The 27,699-nt window shown below is 35.8% G+C and overlaps 1 protein-coding gene across 1 annotated transcript in view; it reads right to left on the bottom strand.

Moving 5' to 3' along the window:
* LOC129756435 (neuropeptide SIFamide receptor-like) overlaps nt 1-27,699 on the bottom strand; it is a 328,841-nt gene that overhangs the window by 70,162 nt on the left and 230,980 nt on the right. The window contains exon 8 of the mRNA XM_055753311.1: nt 22,125-22,269. Coding sequence (XP_055609286.1) covers nt 22,125-22,269 — 145 coding nt within the window. The remainder of the gene's footprint in view (nt 1-22,124; nt 22,270-27,699) is intronic.

Genomic DNA, 27,699 nt, shown 5'->3' with positions numbered 1-27,699 from the left:
CTGTGATCTGCTTGGACGCTTTGAAAGGGTCCTTTTGTGAGGCGCGCTTGATTGCCGAATCGTCCTTCGGCGTAGTTTTGCGGGGGCGGCCGATCAGTTCCCGTTTGCCGGTGCTGTGAAGCGCGTTGAAAACGAAAATTTTCGACCTTCCTAAGTAGTCGGCAATCTCGCGTTGGCTTTTGCCAGCCTTGTACAGATTCCGGATGATCGCTCGCTGGACCTCCGTGCAGTGCTGTGCCCGACCCATCGCTTTTTCGCTGAAAACAGAGTAGGAGGAAGGAAATCTTTATTTTTTGTTTGTTTTCATGATTTACATGATTAATTTTATGGGAAATACTTACCAGGACACGAAAATGGACAAACAACACCGAAAACATCACCTTTTCTTCAAATCTAGAGCGCTGAAAATGCCGGAACAGCCGAACCGATGAGCTGGTCATATTTTATGACGCGACTTTTTTCACCCTCTGACAGCTTTCTGGTCGAGTAGAACAAACGGGTTGCTTTGATTGCAACAAACGTGCAGTATACAAAGTTGGCATATTACAATATGTGCTTGCCGCTAGGTGTCGCATTTTATAATATTTGCATTGGCAGTTTAAAGGTGATTTGAATATTTTGCCTTAGAGCGGTCCTATTCTATTGTCCGATACTGTATATTTTAAAATATTCATAGAAAATTGTTTTAAAAGTTTGTTAATATTGTGCCATCCAAGGAATAAAAAAACAATTTTTCATTTAATACCCTCTTTGCAAATTTGTTACTATTCTAAACAAATGAAAAAAAATTGATTTCGTTCGTTTCAGAATAAATAAGATATTTCATTATTTTATTCCATTCCAATTTAGATTTAGATATCAAATTGTTGAACAGCAATTCACAATGAGAAATGAATCTCAGGATTTATAAAAATAACACGATATTTTAGAATCACTATTCTGGAAAATTTAACAGATTTATAAAAAAATGTTTTAAATCAGGTTTAAGTCCAAAGCAATAATAAAGAAAAAAACTTAATTTTTTTAAAATTTGTAGTTGCAAAATGAGAATCATTTATTTCGTTGTGATGACCAGTCACCTTGCTTATGAAAAAGCTCAGAAAAAATAGATAACTGAAAAGTTTCCTAAAATTTTCCACTATTCATCAACATGTGTGCTTTTTTTATAAAATGTCATTTCTAATGAGAGATTCCTTAATAAACTCTTAAGTCAATTTTTTTATAGCTTCCTGGTATACAAAATATGAAAATCAACTTTTGTTAACTATGGGCTTAGTGATATAGCTTAGTTGGCGAGTCCTCCTGGAACGATGTCAGTGAGTTCGAGTCCAAGAGTCCAAACATCGGACACAGTTCAAAGAATATCGATAAATTTTGAAAAAAAAAATGGGTTTAAAAAGTATAAATTTTTTTCTCTGATTTTATAATGATTGAATATTCCTCAAATTTTGTTCTATAAGATCAAATTGGAGGAATAGGGACAGTTTGCAGCCTCCTTCTCGCCTCCCATCATTTTTTTAAAATGACGTTTATTCACTAGATAATTAACTTCTTTGTATTGACCGATTTTTGAAAAATTGTAAAATCACTGCTTTTGTTCTAGAAATACTTTCAATTGTGGTCGCATCTGAACAGAGGTTAAAAAACACTACACTCAGCTGAAAAGGAAACCTTAAATTCACCTATATTTTCACGTAGGCGCTCATTTTTGCTTGATTTACGTGAAGCATTTAGAAGCTTATAAAAAATCACTTGATATTTACGAGAAATTCACATAGCCGTTTGTTTCCAAAACCAAAACAAATCCGATTTACCTGAAAATCTAGCGATCCGCCAATTATAGTGGAGTCGGGTGAATTCTATGTGTTTTTCACGTAAATCTCAATGGCTAATTAAAGTAAAATCGATGTGATAAAATATACAGCACAATATGGCGTGGATCCAACAGTTGCTGCTGACAGATAGAAGAATTCTGGGTGATGGAGAAGCTGAATTTTTGTAAGTAATAAAAACTTGGTTATGTATTTGTTTCTTCTCAGAACATTTGATATTTTTATAGAATTGGAACTGGAGCATCCAAGACGGCCGGTTAACACTAAAGGGACACACCAAATGCCATTTTCGCGACGATGGTTTGTGCTGAAAAATTAAGTGAAGTGAAGTTTAGTTAGTTTGGAAGAGAGATTTAAAGTTTTGTGATAATCGTGTTTAATTTATCATTTATTCAAGGTAATAAAAAATTCCCGCCAACTTAAAAAAAAAATTATTTTAAACATTTGAAGAAACTCCCTATATTAAATATTTTAAGGGTGGGGTAGGGTCTAACACTTTCAAAAAATCGATTTTTTTATTTTTTTATTTTCTTATTGTAGAACATTTCAAGAATGTTGTGTCAAATTTTCAAGTCAATTGAAGCAAAACTGTAGAAGTTATAGGCCTTTATCTCCTCCTATCTAATACTGCAAGAAAGCAAGAGCAGAAACTTCAAACGCGTTTTTCTCGAAAGCACATTTTTAAAGTCCGTGGACATCGTCATTTGAAAACTACTTATCCGATTCTTTTCAAATTTGGAACATAGTTTCTACATATAAAATACCAGACCCCAACGTTTTTCTTTTTTGATTTTTTTACTTTGGGGAGATTTTATAGGTGAAAAATGGCGGATTTTTAAATGAAAAATCGTAGTTTTTACTTCAAACAGCCACAAAAATTTCATAAAAATATTTTTAAGTTAAATAAAAACGTTGGGGTCCAGAAAAACATCTATTAAAAATATTTTGCTCTGATTTTTTTAATTCAGATGATTCTGTGCTGAGATACAGTGTCCACCGCAAATCCTGTTTTTTAAAAGGCATCCTCGAAAATGCTCCGTCACCGGCTCATTTCTCAATATTTTTCTACGAAAAAATTACTAAATGTTCTTTTAACAATGCTTTGTATAATGCAAAAAATTTGAATACATTTGTTTGAACGATAGCTCTAGAAAAAATCGTGAAAATGGTGTTTTTTTTATACCCGTTAGACCCTACCCCCCCCCCCCCCCCTTAATGAAAACTACGTGAAATGCATGTAGCAGAAGAAATCAAATCCACTTACGCTCCATATGGATTTCACCTACAACTCACATGAAATTTACGTGAATTCTGCTTGCTGCGCGAGTTCTGTTTGCTACCTGAAATTCACGTAGGTTTCACGTGATTTTCATGGTGGCAAAAATCCATGTACATTTTCACGTAGCGTTCATGTGACGAGTTTTTTCGGTGTATTTTTTAGTCGCTCTCGATTATTAGCGGCATGGTTGCATCAATAATGAAAAGTAATCTTTCGGATGGTGCAAGTATCAAAATTCTGCATGAAACTTAATATCAAAATCTCCGCAATAAAGGAAAAAAACACTTCCAAAGATCGAAAATAAACCGATCCAATCGATTTTTCGAAGGCTATAGAAACGATCCAAAGATTCGGAAATTTGAGTTCTAATGGTCGATCTCGCAAAGATCGATCCAAGATCGACCAATACTAGATCGCTAATTGTGCCTTGGATTTAAATAAGCAAAAAAATAAAACTACCAAAAGAGTGAGTATTAAAAAAAAAGCTTCTTACAAGGTAAACGTTGAACATATAAATAGGTCAATTGTCGACCTCGAAGCTGTAGAAGCTGTAGAACGTCTTCAATAAGAGCATGGTAAACCTCTGTCACCTATGTTTGAATCAATCAATCTCACAAGTGTCTCATTGATGAGAACTTCGAATCTACACAATTTTATGCTGGGAACATTCGGGATTATATTTTTTTTGTTGGTAATACATACCTACATGAAATATCCTAAAGTTTGTTGATTAAATTTAACTCTGTAGTATTTTTTTAAACAGCTTCGATTCGATCCCATCGCCCTAGAATTTCTACAACCATTTTGTCAAGTAAATCAGCTCGCGTGAACTCTCTGGAACTAATTTTGAAACCCAGGATATCGAACTAAATCTATAATAAATAATGCTTCACGCTTGCATTCAAAAGTTTTGGGATCATTGTAACGAGCTGCAAACATTCGCCTTCCTAAGTTAAATTTTCAACCGAGCGAGCGAGCGAGGGTACGATTAAAGTTTGGTAATTAAATCGAAACCGATTAGCGCAATCTGGATAGTTTCTGCATGGTAACCCTCCTATCTCTCTTCTTGCTCGGAAAACACTGGAACCAAACTCAATCGAATTAGGGATAAACATGCAATGGCAGCCAGTGATCCCCCAGTATCGAGTTACTTGTTTGGGTTTGCTCCCTTTTGCTTGGGGAAAGAAAGTTTAGATTACTGCCCTAAGTAAACATTTCTTCCCCAGTTTTGTATAGTCTACACAAAACACCATTTGGTCGTGTTTTTCGAAATTGCATCTGTTTGTCGAAATTGTTTGGAAAAAATTGTTATCTTGAAAATTTGTTTTTTTTTGTTTATATAAATATTGACAAAACAGACTTGTAGTTCTTTAAATTTAGATTTAATGTTTAGCATACATGTTATGTTTTCGTCTGCCAAAGTTCTTAGGTAAAAGGATTCTAAAGTTTGTATTCATGTGTTATGATATCTATAGATCAAGCTGGCACCCTTAAACGAATAGCATAAATTTCAATTCTTGTCTCCTCGTTAAAATATGACCTTCTGGCTTTCCACACATCGGTATCTTTCCAGAAAGCTCATTTTCGTTCCCGGAATCTTCCTAATTATTGCCAGTCGAATCCCATTTTGGGGCCATAAACATCTCCCGAGTTGAGTGACAAACTTCCTTTTGCGGTGCCTGCTCAATGACGATGATGATATTTTGGGGTTGAGCACGTTTTGAATGAAGAAACCGAAGATAGGCCCCTGGTTTTGGGCATATATAGTTTTACCATCCCACCCACGCTTGTGAAGAAGCTGGAAGATAGAACTGAGAACCGAAAGATGCCAACCTCCGTCAACTGGATCAGTGGAAATGAACAATAATCTTCTTCGGTCGATGCGAGAAGAGACGAGTGATTCTCATTTAAAACAAGGAAAAACCACAAGGTGATACATGGTATGGGAGTGTGAAACATCACCGAATGGTATCATTAGTCAAAACGGGTGTTCTTGATGGTTATTTTCAACCCATTAAGGAAGAACCTGAGACATTTTTGGGATGTTTAGGTCTGATTTGAGTGATTTATTTTTTCTTAGTGAGAATTATGTTTTCAAGTTTTCAAATTCGAAAAAATAAAGGTAATATCTACACTGTTTTCAATTTTTTTTTCAAATCTCAAAACAGGATCTGATTGTTATCGATGTTGTCAAATCACGGCTGAACGATAAAAAGCTCTAAAAATTTAACATATAAATTGAATCACCTAGCCTTCATCAACGATCAAGTTTTTTCTTCCGCTTTCTCCGTCCAAACCAAATGGCTTCCACCGGCCATGCCTTCGCCCGTTTTGAATCACTCACTTTTAATGTCGTCAGTCAACTGGAAAACCATTAACGCTTTTCCAGCCCACCCATTCATTCTGTGTTATTCGGAGTCCCTTGACCTCCCACTTCCACACAAGGGGGTGGCTCGAGGTGTATGCGGGTCTCGAATATTTAAACGTCCATTGTAATTGGTTTGAGATCATAAAAAGAAGATAGCACACGCAGTCCTTTTACCCCTTTTCCGATGTTTGATTATTAGGTGCTAACATTGTGCTTTCCTTGCCAAGAGAAATCGATGACAGAGCTGACGAATTCAATTTTTTTCGAGTTTTAAGCGAGTTATTTGATCAGTATATTCTCAAGTGTTTTGGACAAAGACTTGTAGGTGTTTTCAAAATCTTGATCTATAAGTATAAAAATAATTGTTTATCTTTCTGTCTGTCTGTGCCCTATAAACTTGGGAACCACTGAACCGATCAACGTGAAATTTGTTAAACGGCCGTTTTGAGAATGGTTTCTTTTATATTTTCAAATGCTTCCGACTTAGAGAAGCGGAGCTCCCATACAAAGTAATCAAAAAATTGGACACACTCAATACAATTTTTATGTATTTTCTATTAAAATTGCTGTACAATCAAAATTTAACATGATGAGATAATATATTGTATAGGTGGAGACGAGACATGGATATTGCTCGATGAGGACCTGCGTACACTCGGGGTATTCGAGCGACGAGTGTTAAAAACCATCTTTGGCGTTGTACAGGAGAACGGAGTGTGGAGGCGAAGGATGAATCACGAGCTCGCGCGACTCTACGGCGAACCCAGTATACAGAAGGTGGTGAAAGCTGGCCGGATACGCTGGGCAGGACATGTTGCGAGAATGCCGGACGACTATCCTGCAAAACAGGTGTTCGCTACATTTACAAACATTTATTTAAAAGCAAACTGTTTTTTATAGCATCTGAGCTTCTAGATTGTCTTGAGTCTCAACATCATTTGAAGGTTGAAGAAGCCATCCTTTAAAAAAATAAAAGGGATCTTCAATAAACTCTTTACATTAAAAAAACGCCCCTTTTTGAAGCAGGAGGAATTTTTATTCACAAGAAAAATTTGAACACAATCAGTATTTCTTAAAAAAAATTGGTTTTGTTATTAATATGTATGTTACATTTATTGAATACTAGCTGACCCGGTGTACTTTGCTACACCTTCCAAAAATAAATTAAATTTCATCAAATTATTCATTTTTTTGTAGGTATAATTTTAAATCAAATTTCAATATAATTCAGAGACAACCACTTAAAGATGAGAGCCACAACGGGAGTTTCAAATTGCACTAAAAAGATGATTTAATCTAATTTTCCGGAACTTGATCTTTAAATAAGTTTTCCAGGATCTGCCATTTTTGCTCTGTTTTTATTAGCTTCATTAATAAAATTATGCCAAAATGTATGTTTCACTGGTATTGATTCATCACCGTTACCCCCTCCAATGCAAAGGACTCACGAACTTCTATAGACACATTTTGATTATCTTAATAACGTCACATTTCGCTCCATTTTTCTGTTAACTTTTCAAGATAAAAGAGAGGGTTTGAAATTATTCGTATGATAAAACCTATCTTACATTATTTGGTCTATATTTCATGCTGAGTACTCGATTTATGCCAATAAACTTTTGTGGAATCGCCGCTTTCCCCTTTCCATCCGCAACTGATGGAAGGTTGAAAAGATCCTATTTTTCGTAATCAAAAACCCTCTCATATTGAATTTGGTTTCATTGTTTGAAAAGTCAACATTTATATGGAACCAATCCCATGTCGAGTTTGGTTCTATCAGTTTGTATAATTTCTTCTACAACTATACCTAATTACTCTCTGGACGAATGCCGGTGTTTTAAAAATTCTCATACCCAAATGACTTTCCATGTAATATTTGGTTCAATGTGTTAGATAGGTTTTTGGTTTATGCAAAACAATTGTATGGGAGCTCCCCTCTTCCCTAACTTTATCCCCAATTGAAGGAGATAGGAGTCGCAAATAACCGTATTACCACTTTTCGCATCCAAATGCCCTCCCATGCCATATCTGGTTCCATTTGTTTGATCTATTCTTGAGTTATGGAAAAAAATGTAAAGGAGCCCCCCTCTCTTCTTCCTATCACCCCACTTGAAGGAGGCAGTAGTACCAAAACTTCTTAGAAACCAAATTTACTTCCGTTTGTTGGAGAGATTCTCGAGAAACATTAAAATTGTACAGTAGCTACCTTCTACATTAGAACTTTCCAACTGGAAAAACAGAGGGTTATCAAAATATCCTACACGCAGAAAAATATATTTTAGAAATAATAAGATTTCGGTCGAAAACAATAAAAATTTTGGTTGGGAAAAAGCACAAATATATTTTTGGCCACACTGAATAAAAGTATCGTTTTGATTTAAAGTTATCGTTTGATTGAAAACGAAATACACCCTTTTTATAAATGATTCACCATACTTGTCAAAATAATAATATTTTGGGTAAAACACACAAAAATTTTTTAGCCTAAAATTAAAAAATAGGGGGGGTTAAAAATTAAAAATAACTTATGATTTGAATTCATTTTTGTTTCAATTCAAATGAAAGCAAAGTTTTTATGGATTTTCGGATTTATTGAATTCGGTTACAATTTTTGTTTTTTGCATCATTTATTCGATACAAAATCCCTTGTTTTTTCCTTGGGAAGTTTCATGTTTCGCTTGGTACATTATGGTTAACTCCCGCCAATCGCTTGCCTTGGGGAATAATTACCAACCAGCTGTATACTGGATCAATACAGGGACCCATTTCCTTCATGAACCAGCTTCGTATGTTAGTCCGACTTCGATCTGTTCCTTAAACATAAAAATATAAAAATAAGTACCTCACCCAAACTTTAGTTTATGATACAAACCTGTTAGATGAGCTCTGGAACAAATCCGGAGGTCCGGCCGCACCGACGAATGAGCTGTTCGGATGAGAAAATTTGATCATTTTTTTCCCGCTAATTTTTCTTTTTTTCTTTTGTTTTTTATTTGTTGGTCTACAACACGATTATTGAAATAAACCGATTTATGATTTCGAATTAAACCAAAATTTATATGTAAGTAATAAAAAATGAGTGTGCAAGAATCACAAAATTTTATTTTTATTTCCGATCGATTTTTTAGTGAAACCTACACGAAAATTTGCATCGATATTGTAAAATAAAATAACAAAACGTTTTGTCGAAACCAACCCCCTTTCTTTTTCTGCGTGTAGAAACATTTCTCGTATTCGAACATCTTCCCATGCCAAATATAGTTCCTTTTGTTTGATTAGTTTTCCAATTATGCTGAAAATCGTAAATGAGCCCCCTCTCCCTTTCTCTCTCTCCACTGGAAGGAGAAAGGGGTATAAAATATTCATAGAACCAATTCTCGTACCCAACTACCCTTCCAAGCCAAATTTGGTTCCATTTTTTTAACGAACACACACTGAAGGATCTCAGTGAAACTTCATGTTTCTTTGAAGAGATCTAAATTGTACTTAAAACTAAAGCGTACACACCAAAAAATTTATAAAATTACTCGAGACAGAAACGCTTGAAGACCTAATTATATTTCGCCCTAATTAGGAATTGATTTATTTTCACATCACTTTCAATCTAAACTTAACAAACACCCAAGCTTACGGGCCATAATTTTCGAAAGACTTAACTGTATCATGATCTAATTCATTAAAGATGTAATTTTCAATCACATTGAATATAAACTTTTAAAAGGGACCTAAATTTAAATTTAAGAAGATGTAAAATTATGTGCGAGATTACAATTTGGCAATCCTGCGAAAAAACAAAAACAAAACAAATAAAAGCAAGTGCATTTTATTTTGGTGCGTATTGTCACGGAAAATTTAAGCCAGAAAGTGTTCTTTCGGGTGAAAAAGGAGATTCCCTCTTGTTGTGATTAACACAAATATGATTCGAACAACGAGCTGGTAGCTCGATTGCGCAAACAAAAACTTCACGGAACATTGGAAGCAGAAACGAAACCACAAACGGATAATTTGCGCAGTAAGTTTTCTGATTTAAGCTTTGTCTGTCGGAACAGTTCTTTGGTACTGCCTCTTAACAAATTAAGGTCCGCAAGAGTCCTATCGGTTCATCTTCGATAAGCGACATACTATACGTTGACAAAGAAACGACCAAATTAAAAAATACCCGATTTTTCTGAGTTGCTGTAAAAGAAATGTTGAAAGTTGTAGAATGTTACTAATTTGATATGTTCACTATTTTTTCTAGGAAATTCTTTCTATCAGCCTGGAGAGTGTTTTAGAAATTATAAAGGTTAAGAATAGTTTAAGGTTTTTTTTATAAATATTTCCCGTTATTTTTTTTTTAAATCAATTTTGTGTTTTTTTGGAATAAGCTGCATAAACAATTTAAGAATATGAATATTAAAATGAAATGTGTGCCTCTAAAATTGTGTCTCCGAAAGCTCCTATGACTAAAAATATTAACGACGCTGAATCAAAGCAATCTAGAGATTTTTTTTAATTCAACAACGTTATAGGCTATGTTCAGATACCGGTATTTGGATAGCAACTTGTGGCAACTTACTATTTTTATCCGTGAGTCCGTGAGCGTTTTCAATTGAAAACACTCACTGAAGAAGATAGTAAGTTGCTATCGAAATGCCGATATCTGAACTTTTCTTATACTGTGGTTAAATTAAAAGGAATTTTTTGATTTCTTTGATTCAGTAGAATTATTCACATATTAGAATGTACGATGCAATATTATATCATCAATGATCTAAATTTATGTCAAAAACGATGCTACGCTTTTGTGCGTCTTACTTGACGTTAATTTACATCATTGATAATGTAATATTGTGACGAATGTGCTATTCAATTATAGCCGAAAATTTTATGTCTTCAAGCGTTTCTGTATTTTCCAGTGTAATTTTATGTAAAAAGTGATGTTTCTTTTTTGTGCATCCTTTTTTACATAAATTTACACCAAAAAATTAATAGTGTGTACATCTTTCAAGCGTTGAATTATTAGCATCGTATTTGCTCGAATAGTTCTTAAGTTATGGAATATAAAAGGTATGGAAGCCCCCTTCCTCCGTTCCTTTATTCCCAGTGGAAGAAGGGTAGGGTTTGAAATAATCATAGAAACAATTCTCGTATTCCAATACACCCCCATGCCAAATTCGGGACATTGACCTTGATTAGTTCTCGAGTTATGTAAAAAATTGTAAAGAAGCCTTCCTCCCTACTTCCTTACTCCCCTCTCGAAAAAAGGAGGGGTACCAAATTATCATAGAAACATGCCTCGAACCGAAATACACTCCCATGCCAAATTTGGTACCAATTGCTCCCTTCCTGTGAGAGGGAGAGGTCTCAAACCATAATAGGAACCTTCCCCGGCCTCCAATACCCCCACCACAAATCGGTTCAGTAGTTTACGAGTTTATAGGAAACAGACCGACAAACAGAAATCCATTTATATATATAGATGAGACAACTGCAGCAAAAAGTTTTAAAAATATCTTTAAAATTTGTATTTCACATTTAGAATATGTTGTTCAGGCTAGAAATATTCTAAATGGAAAGAAGTTGAGACTAGTTTACGTTAGTTTTGCATTTTTTCGTAAAAAACCCTTTGTTTACATTTTGTTTCATATGACATATTGAAAGCTCATGCGAGATATATAGATAAACACATATACAAGTTTTTACATGATGAGATAACTTATTGGTTTAGCAAACAAGGTCCCATTTTTTTTCAAAGTACAAACCTTTAAACTATTATAACAATTGCTTGTTTGTTTTTCAAATATCGTGTAGGATGTAGATTTCAATTAGTAAAAAATTCACTGTATAAAAACTCCTAAGTTAAAAATTGATTAAAGTAAATATTGATTGAATAGAATGACACCCTCAATGTTTGTAAAGCCAAACGCTCATCCCGAATAATTCATTTTAAAATTTCCTGTATCTATAAATTGGTGCTTGTTATCCAAATAAAATTGTTAACATTTTTTTAATGTTTTAAAAAAAGAATTGTGAATGCTTCGAATCCCGAAATAATCAATTTTCATTTCAATATTCAAAGTTCATCACACTAGCACCAACTAAGAGTTAACGGGTTGGGGTTCAACCTGTACTTTATACACTTTTCACGCACACTCGTACACCAGTGCAATTCACATTGTCGTCACGAGCACACAATGTTACTCGATTACTCTATAAATCAATATCCTTTTGCTAAGTGTAAATCTCGTTTTTAGGCTTACTATTTGAAGATTTTTAAGTTTTTTTACCTTGATTGCATTGGAACTAAAAACTTAAAAACATCTGGAAAGCTTAAATCTGATCAAAAAAGCTTAAACAAAGTTAGTTAAACCAAACCATTGAAATTTATTTCCAAGTATTTAGACCAATAAATTTTTTGTGTTTATTTATTTGTGTTCATGTGTTTATACTACAATCAACAGACCAAGTATAGGTCGAAATGTCGACTTAAAGTTAAAGTTACATAAAAATTACATCTAATTAGCGATTTCTCGATATTTTTAAAACTTTTCATCGGAAAACATCCCTCGAATCGTCAAAGTCTAAGAGCTCGGAAATGCGGTTGAACGTTTTCATTACACCGATGAATGCACTATTGGCTAAGACGAATGCTGCCAGTAGCGTAGGACAATCGATACACGATGCCAGTAGATCGGCGACGAAAGAAGCTCGTGTTGCATTTCTTCGGGCTTGAAGAGTATCCATGTCTATGAGACGACATCGATTTTCGTAGCTTTGCATGTGGAACGGGTCGTGCCAGTTAACACGTTCGTCGCCACGGCACCCATATTCGGGTGACGGGTGTATTTCCTGGGGGGCCCCGTCACATCAAAAAGCGTGTGACGCTCTCTGACTTGAGTTTACCGCTCAGCTTCGCCACACGTTCCAAGCATGGGAGTTCTCCCTCTTTGCTTTCTCTCTCTGAAATTTTCTGGGAGCCCGGCTAGTAAAACTACCAAAATGAGCGTGGCGACGAACGTGTTAAGGTGTCTGGGAGCATAACGCAAAAAGCGCCTCTAGATAGCCTCGAGCCGCTCTTTACCGTTCTGGTAGCCCAACAGCTGATGTGTATTCGAGGATGGATCGACTATGCTGCAATACAAGCTCTTCAGGCAGTGCACGTCCTTGAATTCCTTGGCCACTCGAAGTAAAAATCCGAGGCTTCTAGAAGCTTTATCGACGACGTAGTTTGTATGTGTTTTGAATTCCAGCTTACGCTCAAATCATTGAAGTGGTCCATCCGCGCAATGGATTCATCTCCTAAGAAATGCTCCGCTGGTTTTGCAGAAAATCAAAGTCGTCCTGACCGTTTATGGCGTAGAACAGTTTAAGATCATCAGCATAACACAGTTGTGAGTACAGAGAGTGAGCACATCGTCAGTGAAAGATAGGTGGCTCTGTCGAAAGAAGCTTGAAAGATGAGTCTCACAGGAGTCAGTAAAACAGGTATTTATCGTTTTAAAAAGGTAGATGATATACCGTCCGGGCCAGTAGAGAGGGAGTTTTTGAGCTTTGCCGCTGCATTAGATATGTCCACATCCTCTACTACAATCGAGCTCATGCAGAAGCCGAGAGACGAAACATTTCTAACAACACTCTCCACATGTTCTGGGGATGTTGAAGCAGTAGCAAAGGTACTCGAGAATTTTTGAGCAAAGAGAGCACAGATTCCGCAATTAGAGTTCGCAGTGTTGCCATCCAGAACCATTTGAGTTGGAATTCCAGGTTCATTCCGCTGACTTTTGACATGCATCCAGAACGATTTTGGGTTGGACTTGAGGTTACGTTGTACTCGGAAAAGATAATTTTAGTAACAACGCTTACTGGCTTTTTTATAAGCGGAGTTCATTATTCGATATACATCCCTAGTTTAGGAGGATTTGAGTTCATGGTGATTTTTAAGAGCACATCTCTTCGCCGTCTTCAGTCGACGCAGTTCTTTCGTAAACCAGGAAGTCCGCAAATTCCCGTAAGTCGTTCGCTTTGGCACGTGGCGGTCGATAACGTAATTTAAGATATGCGAAAAGGTTCCGGCCGCAGCATTATTATTTATTTATTTTTGTTCATATTATTTTGGCATTGTGGAAACTTTTTAACTATCACAACACAACACGCTGGTGGGACTGTTCTCCTGTAAATGAACAAAACGAACTGTTACAATATTAACTAAAACGTCAGATGGCAATATACCTACCGATGCGCTGTGCGAAACTGGCGTATTCTTGAGTTTCAAGTCAAAGTGAGCAACTGAGTCATGCTAAATCAATCAAACATGACCCAAGATCCTGAGTCGTGGGAAGGAATTTGGCCCCGACTGAATCAGCCTTCCAGTCGTGTGAAGCTTCTGGTCAAGATTTTCGGAAGAGCTGGAACTTGATACAGGTCGCACGAAAGCACCGATCTGATTTTGCTCCGCTGGTCTCCCTTAAATTTTTACTTTCCCAATTTTTCATAGAAACTACTGCGGAAAAAAACTTTAACTCTGACATTCCGCAAATCGACTGTTCTTTGTAAACAATCAACATGTAGGCCGATAGAAGGGAAAATCTGCATCTACCTCTAGGCTATCTGAACAGCTGAAATTGTCCATAAATACCGTATGGCGCGTTATCAAATGGTATAAGGAAACATTGGCGACGATTCGGAAGCCTCAATCCAATCGTCAGAGTGGAACTGTCGACCGAAAACTGCGTGGTAAGATTTTGAAGACGATTAAGAGGAATTCCAATCTGTCGGACCGTGATTTGGTCAGAAATTTCGGTGCTGCCCATAGTACCATGAGGAGAATTTGACACCGTGAAGGAATCAAGTCGTATCGAGCTAGCAAACAGCCAAATTGGATCATAAAATACAATAGTGTAGCCAAAATCCGCGCTCGGAAGCTATACGACCAGGTGCTGACAAGTTCGAAGGGTGTTTTCTGATGGACGATTAAATCTGTGTCAAGGCTTACTTCGGGCAAATTCTAGGTCAAAGAATTAATTTGGCAACGGCTCGGAGGGATGCCAAATTTAAATTTATTTTTGCTACCAATTTGTACCAAAATTTTCGTAAGTAAAAAGACAATGACGTCGGAACTATACCAAAAACGAATTTGGTCGTTTATTCGACCCAACGACCATCCCGTAATGTTTTGGTCAGATTTGGCAAGCTGTCATTACAGCAAAGTCGTTCAAGAATGGTATGCAGAGAAAAGGGTCCAGTTTGTTCCGAAAAACCTTAACTGCCAACAGTTCCGCCTTATTGAGAAATACTCATGAAGAGGAGACTTAAGGCAAAGGGAAAGGTTGTCAAAGACAAAAATCAGATGATGACCTGGTAGAATAAGATAGCTAAAACGGTGGACGAAGGAGGTGTGCGCTGCCTAATGAGCCATGTTACAGAAAAAATCGAAAATTCTTTCGAATAATTTAATCCGTATTTTTTTCTTAAAACTATCGACAACAGCAATGTTATTATCTATCAAATCATAATAAAATATGATATTCCTTTAATTTTTGAAATTTTTTTACTGGAAAAATATTTCCTTAAACAAATAACTTTTTTTCCTCATATATTTAAAAAACTCTCTCCATTTGCTTTCGCGATATGGTGAATGGTACAAAACTGAAACGAAGATGATGATGAAGATGAATAATTGATTGAAAACGATTGATAAAATCTGAGAAAAACATCAAACTCCTAAGATAAAAATGAATGGCGATTGGCAGGGCCGTAGGAAGAACCGGCTCATGGGGGGGGGGGTTTGATAGAATTTTTTTTACTATAATATTTTTATATTGAACAATGCATACACTAGTGAAAAATGTATAAGTATTTAAGTGCAAATAATTCAGGTTAAAGTTATTTTGCATAAAAAGTTAAATATTTTTTAAAATAAGTTCTAGGAGTTGCCTATTTTTTTCATGAAGCTTCATAAAATATGGGGACTAGTGATATAGCTCAGTTGGTAAACCATTTGCCATTTATGTGCGTGAGTTCGAGCTCAAGAGTAAACATCGAACACAGTTGTTCCAGAAAAGTTTATCGATGCCTGGTGCGCCAACTGCATCGTTGATAAAAGTCGCGAGTGGCACAATGACGTAGAAACTACTATAATCGAAACAAAAAAAAAGGATTTTGAACGTTTCATTTAGAAAATTTTTTTTACTCACTTACATAAGCACGCTTATTCAAAAGAAAAACCATTTAAGCATGGGTGAAAATGTATCAAATATTCAGAAATATAAGTAAAAAATTACGTTTATGATTCAAATAAGGTCTCTACTCTACTAGATTAAAATTGAAGATTTTAGTTAGAACCTTTGAATTTCAAGAATCTTTAATATATGTAAAAACAAATTTCAGCAGAATTTTTACCTGAGGATAAAAAACAAGTTCAAAAATAATGATTTATTATTTTACACTTCATAATTTAAATTCTGTAATTAAAGTTTTCAAAACTAAAATCTAGATTTTTTTTTGTAGAGAAATGCATTCAACTGTGTTAGATGAAACTTCAGGGACTAGATAAGAGAAAATCGATATTGAAAAACATGCGAAAAAAAATTCACCTTGTCTCCCGGTAGGACTTGAACCCACATCTTGCGCCTCTCCAGGGCCCATGTATTAACATTCTACTACAGGAGACCAACCTGGCGTATGAATATTATACTGGTTGAGTGTCGATGTCTATCGGAATGAAGGGAATAGTTCTCCCATGTGATCATAATCATTTTTCTTGGTCTATTTCTATTCCCATCATTTCATCTTACGGTGGGTTCAAGTCCTACCGGGAGACAAGGCGAATTTTTTTCGCATGTTTTTCAATATCGATTTTCTCTTATCTAGTCCCTGAAATTTCATCTCCCACAGTTGGATTCATTTCTCTACAAAAAAAGTTTCGCTGACTGAATGTTTGAGTCAAGACCCATCTCTGGGTCGCAGTTTAAAAATTAAAATCTAGATTTTTCAGAAACCAAATTCTTTTGAATGAATCCAGATCTTATTTTTTATACGTAATTTTATCCAGGATTGTGTTTCTAAACTGACATTGATTTAATTTAAAGTTTTAATTTTGAATCGAGAATCAAAATTATGGATCAGCGATCTCCTTCAATTTGAATCCTTAATGGAATTTTAAAATTTTAATACTGATTATAAAACATAAATTTGGGCCAAATATGAATACAAACCTTGGATTGTAATCTGATTTTTGCATTTTGAACCCAAATTCATAATCAAAATCTTTATTCCAGATAAGAAAACCTATGAATATGAAACCATAAAGCGAAATTTGTATCAGACCCTTTAACCAGAAATCTTTCATTTGATTTTGAAATTATGGTTTTAAATATGAATTTTTTTTATTTATTGAATTTATTAATTTAAATTTAATTGTGAATAATGAAATTCTATCACATTTTTCATTTCTTGACTCATGAAACTTTCTTATGTTTAAACTCTGCATCTTTCAGATCCAAATCTTAAAAATGGTTTGAATTTTAAATATTTTCTTTTTTCATATTCCGAAATTATGGGTTTTGAATATGGAAGATTTATCAAAATTTAGATTGGAATGCAACACCAAGGTTCGAAGCAGGATAACAATAAACTGGATACTTACTAGATATTTTTCCGCATGTATCCGGGCTGGGCAAATCCAGGAGATTTTATCCTTAAACCTTGTGAAAATTTTGAAACAATATGCCCTTAATTGTTTCAAAATTTTCTCAAAAATCCGGCCAATATGCCGGCAAAATTTGAAATCGTTCCATTGAAATCAAGAAGAAAAACACATGAAAACTGTATATTATTTATTTTAAATATATCAGCCGATTCAAAATCATCAAAAGAATCAGGCTTCCAAAAAATCGTTTTTGTTTATTTTGACAAAATTTGTTTGAAAACATGATTTGAATGCAAGATACATAATTCAAAGGACTCAATTGAAATTTTCGTTATATTTTGCAATAGAGTGGAAAAATCTGGTCAAAATCCGGACAATCTGGTAATCTTAGTCTAACTTTATTGGGATTCAATATTTGGGACTCAATTACTATCAACGAGTAAGAAATTTTTTGAAAACCCGTTTTAGAATTTTGGTCCTGAAATTAAATTTCGAGGTTTTGGAGTCGAGATTGTACACTAGAGTGTCCCAAATGACCCGACTTTTGAAAAAGTTATGCGCTGCAGGCTAAAATTGATCCTTGGTCTAGTACAAGATCTCATGCCAAATTTGGGCCAGATCGGACCACGGGAAGGGGTCGCTCAACGAGTCTGAAGTTTGTATGGGATTTTGAGACATTTTGTTCGGGAGAAACATGAAAAACCAGTTTTTCATCAGTAACTTTGGTTTCCGTCATCCGATTTCTTTCAAAAACGGGTTTTCTTAAAGCCTAAACTATGAAAAATATTTCATCCGAAGACTGCATTTCGATAAGAGTTAAGATAAAAAAGTTATTAGGCTTCAAAAATGGGCTAACTTTTTTAAGGGTGGTATTCAGCACTGTTAATGAGGCGTCAATATGTTCGAACGCTTCGACCTCTATTGTACACTTTGTTACTCTTGAATAATTTTAGTAGTTCATAATTAATTTTAGATTTGAAATTTCAATTTTTTAGATTAGTAATAAAATTAAACTGGACATTTTTGGACCTTCATGGGGGGGGGGGGGGGAGGGGGGGTTAACCCCCAAAACCCCCCCCCCCCCCCGTTCCTACGGCCATGGCGATTGGTATAAGTACAAAAACCGCGGTTCAGTTGGATCTATTTCTAATTTGATTCACAATTTTAAATGATACGAAAATTCGACTGATACTGATATTGCACGTCTGGAGTTCTGTTCTGAAGCAAGAATCAAGTTTAGATTGCACCCACAATTTAACCGAAGGAGGACGTTCTAGAATTTGTTTTGAAAAACCAAAATATAATTTCACCAAAAATGTGTTATGATTGAAAATCTATTTTTGATTTTAGGTTGCTTTTTCTATTCTTCTTATTAAAATTCTGCTTAAATTCATAAAGGTATTCAGAAATCAAAGTATTATAAAAAAATTCAAATGTTTTCTAGGATAGGATTTGGCTCAATTTAGTATTCAACAATAACTAAAACAACAATTTTTATTATTGGCGACATTATTGATACATTCAACAAATTTCAACTTTAAAATCTTTTACCAACGTTTACTATATGTTTAACACAAAATTTTGCCATTATTTACATTAGGCAGTGAAAAAAGGTCATGTCGAGTTCCGAAATCAGACATTTTGTATATTGATGCCTTAAGAAGCTCGAAGTCATGTTTTTTTTCCAAATATCACATGAGAGGGGGAAATTAAGGAAAATCGAAAATTTAATTTTTATGCTAAATAATTTGAAAATGCATGAAACGAAAAAAATCTTTGGACAAAAAGCGAATTTCTGGGACAGTGAAAAAATTATGAAAATGTAAACATTGATAAAAACGTAAAAAAAACCACCCTGGTTTAAGAACATGTTCAATATACTCACTAAACATTCATGTAGTTAACATGTCGTTTGAAGCGGTTTGTTTTTTTTAGAATATGGGGCAACTTCTAAACCAGTGGTTTTCAAACATTTTTTACTCGCCGCCCCCCTGTTTCGATATTTTAGAGCTTACCGCCCCCCTTGGAGTATTTTTGAACAAATTTGTATAGAAATACAGCAACAATGGATAGTTCTGAGCTCTTTCGCCGCCCCCTTGCAGGCTCTCAACGCCCCCCAGGAGGCGGTAGGGACCACTTTGAAAATCACTGTTCTAAACTTTCCATTAAAGTCACCAGTTTTCAGAAGACCCAGACTATTGTTTTTTTCGCGAATTTCTGATGAGAAGTTTTATTAGATTTTTAAAACAAAAAAAAAAATAATCACTCTGTTAATGACATCAAAACTCTTTTCTCTTATTTATATCAAACTTTTATTCGACAAAATTGTAGCCAGAAAATTTTCCTATTATTCCATGTTATGTTTTCGAATGGTGCAAGAATTAACTTTACTTATTTAAGGTTTCTCCCTCAGAGACCATGAAGTGAGAATCACAACAGATAATAAAGAAAAAGTATCGCAAATCAAATGTTTTTGTAAGCGGACCTGAGATCTTAATGTCCTCATCATTTAGAGAGGCTTTGAGCAGTAGACACATAAGACTGAGTCGGTTTGGGGTCATTTTTTATTGCTTAAAACCTGGGGTTTAAAAATCTTTGTTTTGGTTCAAAACTCATCCATATTTTTTTGGAGAATGTTTTAAGTACCGTAATCCGGGGTAAGATTGATCACTTTTTTCAATATTTTTCGATTATTTTTTCTGTTTAGGGGAATGTGGCATGTTTAATATTTTTAAAACCAGTACTGGGCTCCTATGAACGTAAAACATGGTTGCAGAAATTTATTAGACTTCTTTAAATTTGATTTAAAAATCGATTTAGTCTCTGTTCAGAATTTGATGCTTTGGGGTGACATTGATCAGTCTCTATTTTGATGGTTTTATCGAGTTTTATTGATCATAAAGGATACAAAACTCCATCATAATAAAATTTAAAATGCTTGTTCATCAATTTTACCTAGTTTTTAACGTTTTCTTTAAAAAACATTTATAATCGTAAAAAGAACTGTGATGCATACATTTAGGGGCAAAAGTTATAACAATTGCTAAATAGTTTTAGCTTCAAAATACAAATGAAATTTTACATTCACACGTTCTTCTAGGCCCACCCGCTATTACCATTTTAATTTTTTCTTCAAAGTTAACCATTTGATAGGGTTCCTATCCATTTTTCCAATATGGGCTTACTCTTGGAAAACGCCCTTTATTTTTGAATATAAAAAATTTATCATTAAATTACTATAAAAATAGCACTATAACTTAACAAATACAAACAAAAAATGTTGTTCTTTCACATTCGACAACCCGTTTGCTTCTAAATACTTTTTGGTATCATCAGGAGAGCTGTTTGTTTGTCAGCCTTGGAAAAGATAGATATTTTAAGATTTTGAAATAACATTTTTACTTACCGAAAACAAATTTCAACTATAAACCAAATTTTGCTAATTTGATACTCAATTAATAAGCTTTCAAACGTAGAAAACAGTTTTCAAAAATTCAAACTATAAACTTAGTTATTGATGATTATTTGGCACAATTTCATGTTGATCAAAGCTACCCCGGTGATCAATGTTACCCCGTTTTACGGTAACGTTAACATCAGTAAATTTGCACTTTCAGGTTTGTATAAGAAAATTGAATATGTTGTTCTGAAAAATCAACATAATTTTTTTTCTTCTGTGGAACCGAGACTGCTAATGGTTTTTGTCCCAATTTATCAATTTTCTGAAGAAAATTTTCCGCTGAACAACTTTGTCGAAGACCGTAATTCCGTATCTTATTTGGCAATAAAGTTATTGACTATTTTTTTTTTACTTTATTCGACTTGATTACGACCGAAGATGTTTGAAAAACTGTTGACGGTCTTTTAACGATGATACCATTTTTAGTGCAGTGTGTGTTTGCTTTTCCTTAAATACTACTTAATTTTAAAGCTCTCTTAACTGCCTCTAAGGGAACGAGAAGGAAGGAATAAAGGATTGGGTTTAGGATAAATGTTTGGAAAAGGAAGAGTAAAGGATGGATTTGGAGTGATACTTTCACTTCCCACGCCAGGTTGCACACGGTTGTGGGTATGTCTTTTGGCATTGAAAAACAATACATTCAATTCAAAAATGACCCCAAATCCAATCAGTCTAATCAATTATTCAACAGAATTGATTATTAGGCGTTACACAAAAAATATAAAAAGTTATAAAGTGAACACACTTGGTAAGCGACAAAATTACTGAATTCCTAGAACGAATGTATTCCCGGATTGGCATGTGTAATTTCCGTTCGAAAGTTTTTTTCCTTGTCCCACAGAAAATGTTAATAAAAGCCGTTTCGCTTAGCGGGAAAACTTAGTAAGTACTCGAAGCTATTGGTTTTTTTTTTGGTTCGGATTCTCAGACAGCAAATCCAATCGATATGTAACAGAAAATGTCAGATCAAACAGATCCAACGAACAAACGAGCCAAAGCTTTGTTTAGTTTTAATCAAATTCCTTAGCTCGACTAAAAAGAAAGGTACCCATCTAAGAGGGAGACACTTTTTTCTGAAGGGCTGGAAAAGCCAAAAACCAATAATGGAACAGCAGCAAGAGAGTTTCTGCTGCTGAGATGTTTTTGTTTTGCGATTTTAAATTGGAAGGGCCTGTGTCATCCTGCTTCCGGATTAGGGATTGTTTGTCTGTAACTGAGAAAAATCCTTGACAGATTCTAGGGTTGAGGTACCAAAAAAACTATGAAATTTTTGTGAATAAACAATTCTGGGATGATTCAGATTCAGAGTAAAGATCCTGATTTGATTGTCAATATCTATTTGAAATTGATTTCTGAAAACTAGTTTGATTCTAAATAAATGATAAATTGAATAAATTGAAAAATTATCCTCACAAACAAGTATGCCTGACTCTCGTTATGTGAGCTTGATGGCTAAGAGATTAACGATTGTGGTTACGTCCCATAATGATGTTATAGCGGCTCCCGTTTATCGTAATGACCTATCAAAAATTGATTCCCTTCCCCGTTTGACTTACCAGGACACGTAGTAGAGCCAGCCGGCGACCGAAAACAGCCACGTGTTGACCGTGTTGAAGTGCTGCCAGTCACGTGCATACAAGTACAGCAAACGCTGGGCATGGAAGGGTGCCCAGCACACGAAGAAAGTTATCACAACGGCAGCTGCGAAAGATGGGAAGAAGGAAAAAAAAGGGTTACAGATTTATAGTCGAATTAAATTTTATGGCACCCCATTCGAGAAAGCCTTAATTAACGGGGGGTTAATTAGAGTGAAACAAATGTAAGCAGGGATTTTGGGTACAGATTTGATAAGTCAGCTTCTGGAACTAAGGTCCTCTCTAGAAAAAAAAAAACGATTTTCCCTTTCCCCAGAGCTGAAAAGCACCCATAAAATTATAAATACTGAAAGCTGAACTTTTTATACTCTTTATTTTATTGGTCACCGAGTGAGAGTCTCTGCGTCCCAGTCGTAAAACACATGAAACGAAAGCTTCGCTCCATCCCAAAAACAGAAAACGTCACTGGCTGCCAGCCAGCCAGCCGGAGCAACCCTTCGGATGAATTATCACGCCATCGCCATTCCCATCGACCTTCAAACCCACCCCCACCCACTTGGAAGCTCCCAGCCCCCTTCTGGTTAATTGTCTGCTGAATGGATGACGGAAATATCACAGTTGCGTGACAGTGGGATCTAAATTGCGAAGAAAGTTCGTTTTTGTTCCGTCGGTTTTTTTTGTTATGTTGGTTATCTTCAGGCATCCAGAACGGGCAACCTTCATACATTTTGTCAAAGTTGTCTACGAAAACTACACGGCACGTAAGGTGCGAGAATTATCGGTGTCCTGACATGTAACAGTATATTTTATCTTTCACCACTGTGTTCGGAAACAGATAGATAGGGATGAATAAAAATGTTGGAAGAGGTGAGTGAAATTTGAACGAAATAGGTTAGAGTTCTTTGTAATGAATTTGTTACAAAAAAGGCGAACACGAAATTATTGCGACACCGAAAATGTCATGCCAATTTTCTTATAATGTTTAGAATTAAACCAAAATTGTAGGGTAATTTTGGCATATATTTAAAGCAAAAATCAAAAGAAAAGTTAACTGATGGAGCCTTGAGTGTAAAATTGAACGCGTTTTTGCTTGATGCCCTCCATCAAAGCCTTTACAGTGTCATCCGGTACCAGTTTCTCAGATTTTTTCTATTTTTTTAAACATTTCCTTCTCGTCTTTGACTGTCTTCTTGCTTTTCCGAAGTTTCCGCTTCATTATTGCTTAGTACTGCTCCACCGGGCGCAGCTCCGGACAGTTTGGCGGGTTCATGTCCTTTGGAACAAAATGTACAGAATTGGCCTCATACCACTTTTAAAATAGTGGCATGATGCCAAATCTGGCATCATTTCATGGCATCATCTCTCGAGGCACTCAGATTTGTAGATCTCACCATTTACGGTGCCCTTTGTCACGAAAAGCTCACTCCTCAGTCCGCAAGAGTAGATGGCCTGCCAAACGAGATATTTGGAGGCGAACTTAGACGATTTATTCTTCTTAAATTTGTCGTCCACATCGAACTTACTTTTGCCGGTGAAAAACTCCAACCCCGGAATTTGCTTAAAATCGGCTTTTATATACGTTTCGTCGTCCATCACCAGCGGCCATATTTTTTCAGTATCTTCTCGTAGAGCTTATCGTGGTTTGGGAAGTTCTGTACATTGTATGTATGTATGTATGTATGTATTCCAGCTCTCTTCTTTGCATTCTGGACGTAGCTCTGCAACATGCCGATTTTTTTAGCCAAATCATGCTTTGAGACGTTGGGATTTGCTTTGATCATCCGCTTCACCTTTCCCTCCGTCTTTTCGTTCTCCGGTCCCGAATTTCTTCCAGCTCCTTTGCCGTGGTCCAACGTCAACTGCTCCTGGAACCGCTTCAACACTCTGGAGACGGTTGAATAGTGAATGTTCAAAATTTTTCCAAACTGCCGGTGCGACAGGTCAGGAAATTTCAGGTGTTTGAAAAGAATTTGTTCTCTCGACTCGCGTTGGTTGACCTTCATTTTCGTTCAATCGAAAAACACGACTTCGAGTTTGACAGCTTGTAAACAATACACGCCAATGAGAAAGTGTGCAAAATTTGGTTGATTTTTACCCAACGGTACAAAAGTTATGCCCTGTTGAATGTGTCGCAATAATTTTGTGATCGCCCTTTAGAGTTGCATCTACCATCACACATTAGAAGGCCAAGCGTGGTTCGCTACATAAGAGGAAAACTTGCAGTGCGAACGAACAAATAGGTCATATGTGATGGCTCAGATAAGCTCCCTTTAACTTTTTCACCGATAACGCCAATGAATTAAGTAGCATTTTATTTTATTTATATGAAATTTGATTGGTTTTCTGAATATCCTTCATCTCATCTCTACATTCCCTCTCACCTGCAATCTCAATTGAAACTTTTATTTACAGACTTATTTTGTTCAAAAAAACAATATTTTTCAAACATCCTTCACCTTCATTCTAAAACTCTACATTACAAAAATTCAGCAGAAGTTGGTCTAGAATCTGCGCTTCCTAAACCAATTCGTTTTTTTTACACGGCAAGGCCAAACCAAAACAAACAATCAGCAGCAGAAGCCTTTAAAATCTGCGCATCCTAAGTAAATTCCGTTTTTTTTCATTGGAAGGCAAAATCACAAAAAACAATCAGCAGCAGTCTTGAAAATCTGCGCTTCCTAAGCCAATTCCGTCTTTTTCCACTGGATGACCAAATCACAACAAACAATCAACAGCAGAAGCCTTCAAAATCTACGCCTGCTAAGCCAATTCGTCTTTTTCCACTGGAAGGCCAAATCACATCAGCAGCAGCAGCTTTAAAAATCTGCGCTTCCTAAGCCAATCCGTCATTTTCCATCGGAAGGCCAAATCAAAACAAACTATCAGCAGCAGCAGCCTTAAAAATCTGTGCCAATCCGTCTTTTTCGACCGGAAGGCCAAATCAGAACAAACAATCATCAGCAGCTTTGAAAATTTACCCTTCCTAAGCCAATTTTTTTTTTCCACTGGAAGGCCAGATCACACAAAAAATAAGCAGCAGCAGCCTTGAAAATCTGCGCTTCCTGAGTCATTTCCTTCTTTTTCCACTGAAAGGTCAAATCACAACAAACAATCAGCAGAAGCAGTCTTAAAAATGTGCACCTGCTAAACCAATCCGTATTTTTCCACTGGAAGGCCAAATCATAACTAACAATCAACAGCAGCAACCTTTAAAATCTCCGCCTGCTAAGCCAATCCGTCTTTTTCCACTGGAAGGTCAAATCACAACAAACAATCAACAGCAGCTTTGAAAATCTTCCCTTTCTAAGCCAATCCGTCTTTTTCCATCGGAAGGCCAAATCACAAAAAAAAAAAAAACAATCAACAGCAGCAGCCTAGAAAATCTGCGCTTCCTAAGCTTATCCATCTTTTTCCACCGAAAGGCCAAATCATAAAAAAAACAATCTGCGCCTGCTAAGTCAATCCGTCTTTTTTCCACCAGACGGCCAAATCACAAAAAACAATCAGCAGTCTTGAAAATCTGCGCTACCTAAGCCAATGCGTCTTTTTCCACAGGAAGGCCAAATCATAACAAACATTCAGCAGTAGCAGCTTTGAAAATCTGCGCTTCCTAAGCCAATTCGTCTTTTTTAACTGGAAGGTCAAATCCTAAAAAACAATCAACAGCAGCAGACTTTAAAATCTGCGCTTTTTAAGTCAATTCCGTCTTTTCCACTGGAAGGCCAAATCACAACAAACAATAAGCAACTGTAGCCTTTCAAATCTGCGCTTCCTAAGCCAATTCGTCTTTTTCCATCGGAAGGCCAAATCACTACAAACATTCAGCAGCAGCAGCTTTGAAAATTTGCACTTCGTAAACCAATTTCATTTTTTTCAACTGGAAGGCCAAATCAAAACAAACAATCAGCAGCAGCAGCTTTACAAATCTGCGCTTCCTAAGCCAATTCATCTTTTTCCACTGGAAGGCCAAAACATAACAAACAATCAGCAGCAGCAGCTTTACAAATCTGCGCTTCCTAAGCCAATTCGTCTTTTTCCACTGGAAGGCCAAATCACAACAAACAATCAGCAGCAGTCTTGAAAATCTGCGCTTCCTAAGCCAATTCCGTATTTTTTCACCGAAAGGCCAAAATATAACAAACAATCAGCAGCAGTTGTTTTGATAATTTGCGCTTCTTAAGCCAATTCCATCTTTTTCCACTGGAAGACCAAAACATAACGAACAATTAGCAGCAGCAGCTTTTAAAATCTGCGCCTGCTAAGCCAAACCGCCTTTTTCCACTGTAAAACCAAATCACAACAAACAATCAGCAGCAGCAGCCTTGAAAATCTGCTTTCCTAAGCAAATCCGTCTTTTCCATCGGAAGGCCAAATCACAAATAACAATCAGCAGCAGCAGCTTTAAAAATTGGAGCTTTTTTTTTTTTTTGTAGCGGCCCACCACACTCCCCCACACCAAAAGGCTCAATTGAGCCCCCTGGTAATGAACGCTACTGTTCTCAGCATGTCTGGCAGCAATGATAATAAAAGTTAACGCGAGCAAATTTTAATCATGCTGAGAACACAAAATTGTTTAATGTCGTGCGAAGAAATGTATTATTAAACTAAATTGACTACAATATGAATCTCAATGGAAAATAATTTCCTTTAAAGAGATTCATTATACTATATTTACTATTACACTAATTATATTTACTAATTTTATCAAGTTATGTTCAATAATTTAATAAGATAAAAATACAAACTACAATTTTTTAAAGAATAATAATATTAGAAATTAACGCTACAAATATGCAAAAGGTAAGCAAAACAAAGACTGGTTGATGATCGACTGTTTTAATGGTTCAATTTTTCTTTCAAAAGCTGTATCACTTTGGTTTTGAACATGGAACGATTGGTTATGTTTTTAATATCAGTTGGTAAGGTGTTGTATTTAGTAGGTCCAACAAATGAAATTCTTTTTTGCCCTAATGATGTTGTGGATCGGCTTCGTTGCAAGAAATCTGACTGGCGAGTGTTATGAGTTCGCAACCCCGTAGTAAAATGGAGGTTTTGAATATTTTCAGTTGAGTGTAGATTATCATAGATATATATAACAGTTTGCAAATCACAGAGTTCAGATATTGGAAGAACGTTATGCGTTCTTAAAGAGTATAGCTGAAGGGTAGGGAATAACAAAGGGAGTTTTAAGATGTTTTTCAAGCATCTATTCTGGAGCGTTTGAAGTTTCTGTAAGTGAGACAAAGAAGCTCTTCCCCATATCATAACAAGGTAGTTCAAATGAGAGTGAATAAACGCAAAATAAAATTTAAAGAGAACATGTTGGGGAACAAAATTTCTCAGTTTCCAAAGAACACCGCAAACGCAAACACCGCTTCCTAATCCAATTCCATCTTTTTCCACTGGAAGGCCAAATCACATCAAACAATCAGCAGCAGCCTTTGAAATTTGCGCTTCCTAAGCCAATCCGTCTTTTTCCTTCGGAAGGCTAAACTCAGCAGCAGCTGCTTTGAAAATTTGCGCTTCCTAAGCCCAT

This window comes from Uranotaenia lowii, chromosome 3 (assembly GCF_029784155.1).
Source record: "Uranotaenia lowii strain MFRU-FL chromosome 3, ASM2978415v1, whole genome shotgun sequence".
In the NCBI taxonomy this organism is placed as follows: domain Eukaryota; kingdom Metazoa; phylum Arthropoda; class Insecta; order Diptera; family Culicidae; genus Uranotaenia; species Uranotaenia lowii.
The sequence above is the reverse complement of the archived record's forward strand: the minus strand, read 5'-3'. Positions and strand labels throughout refer to the sequence as shown.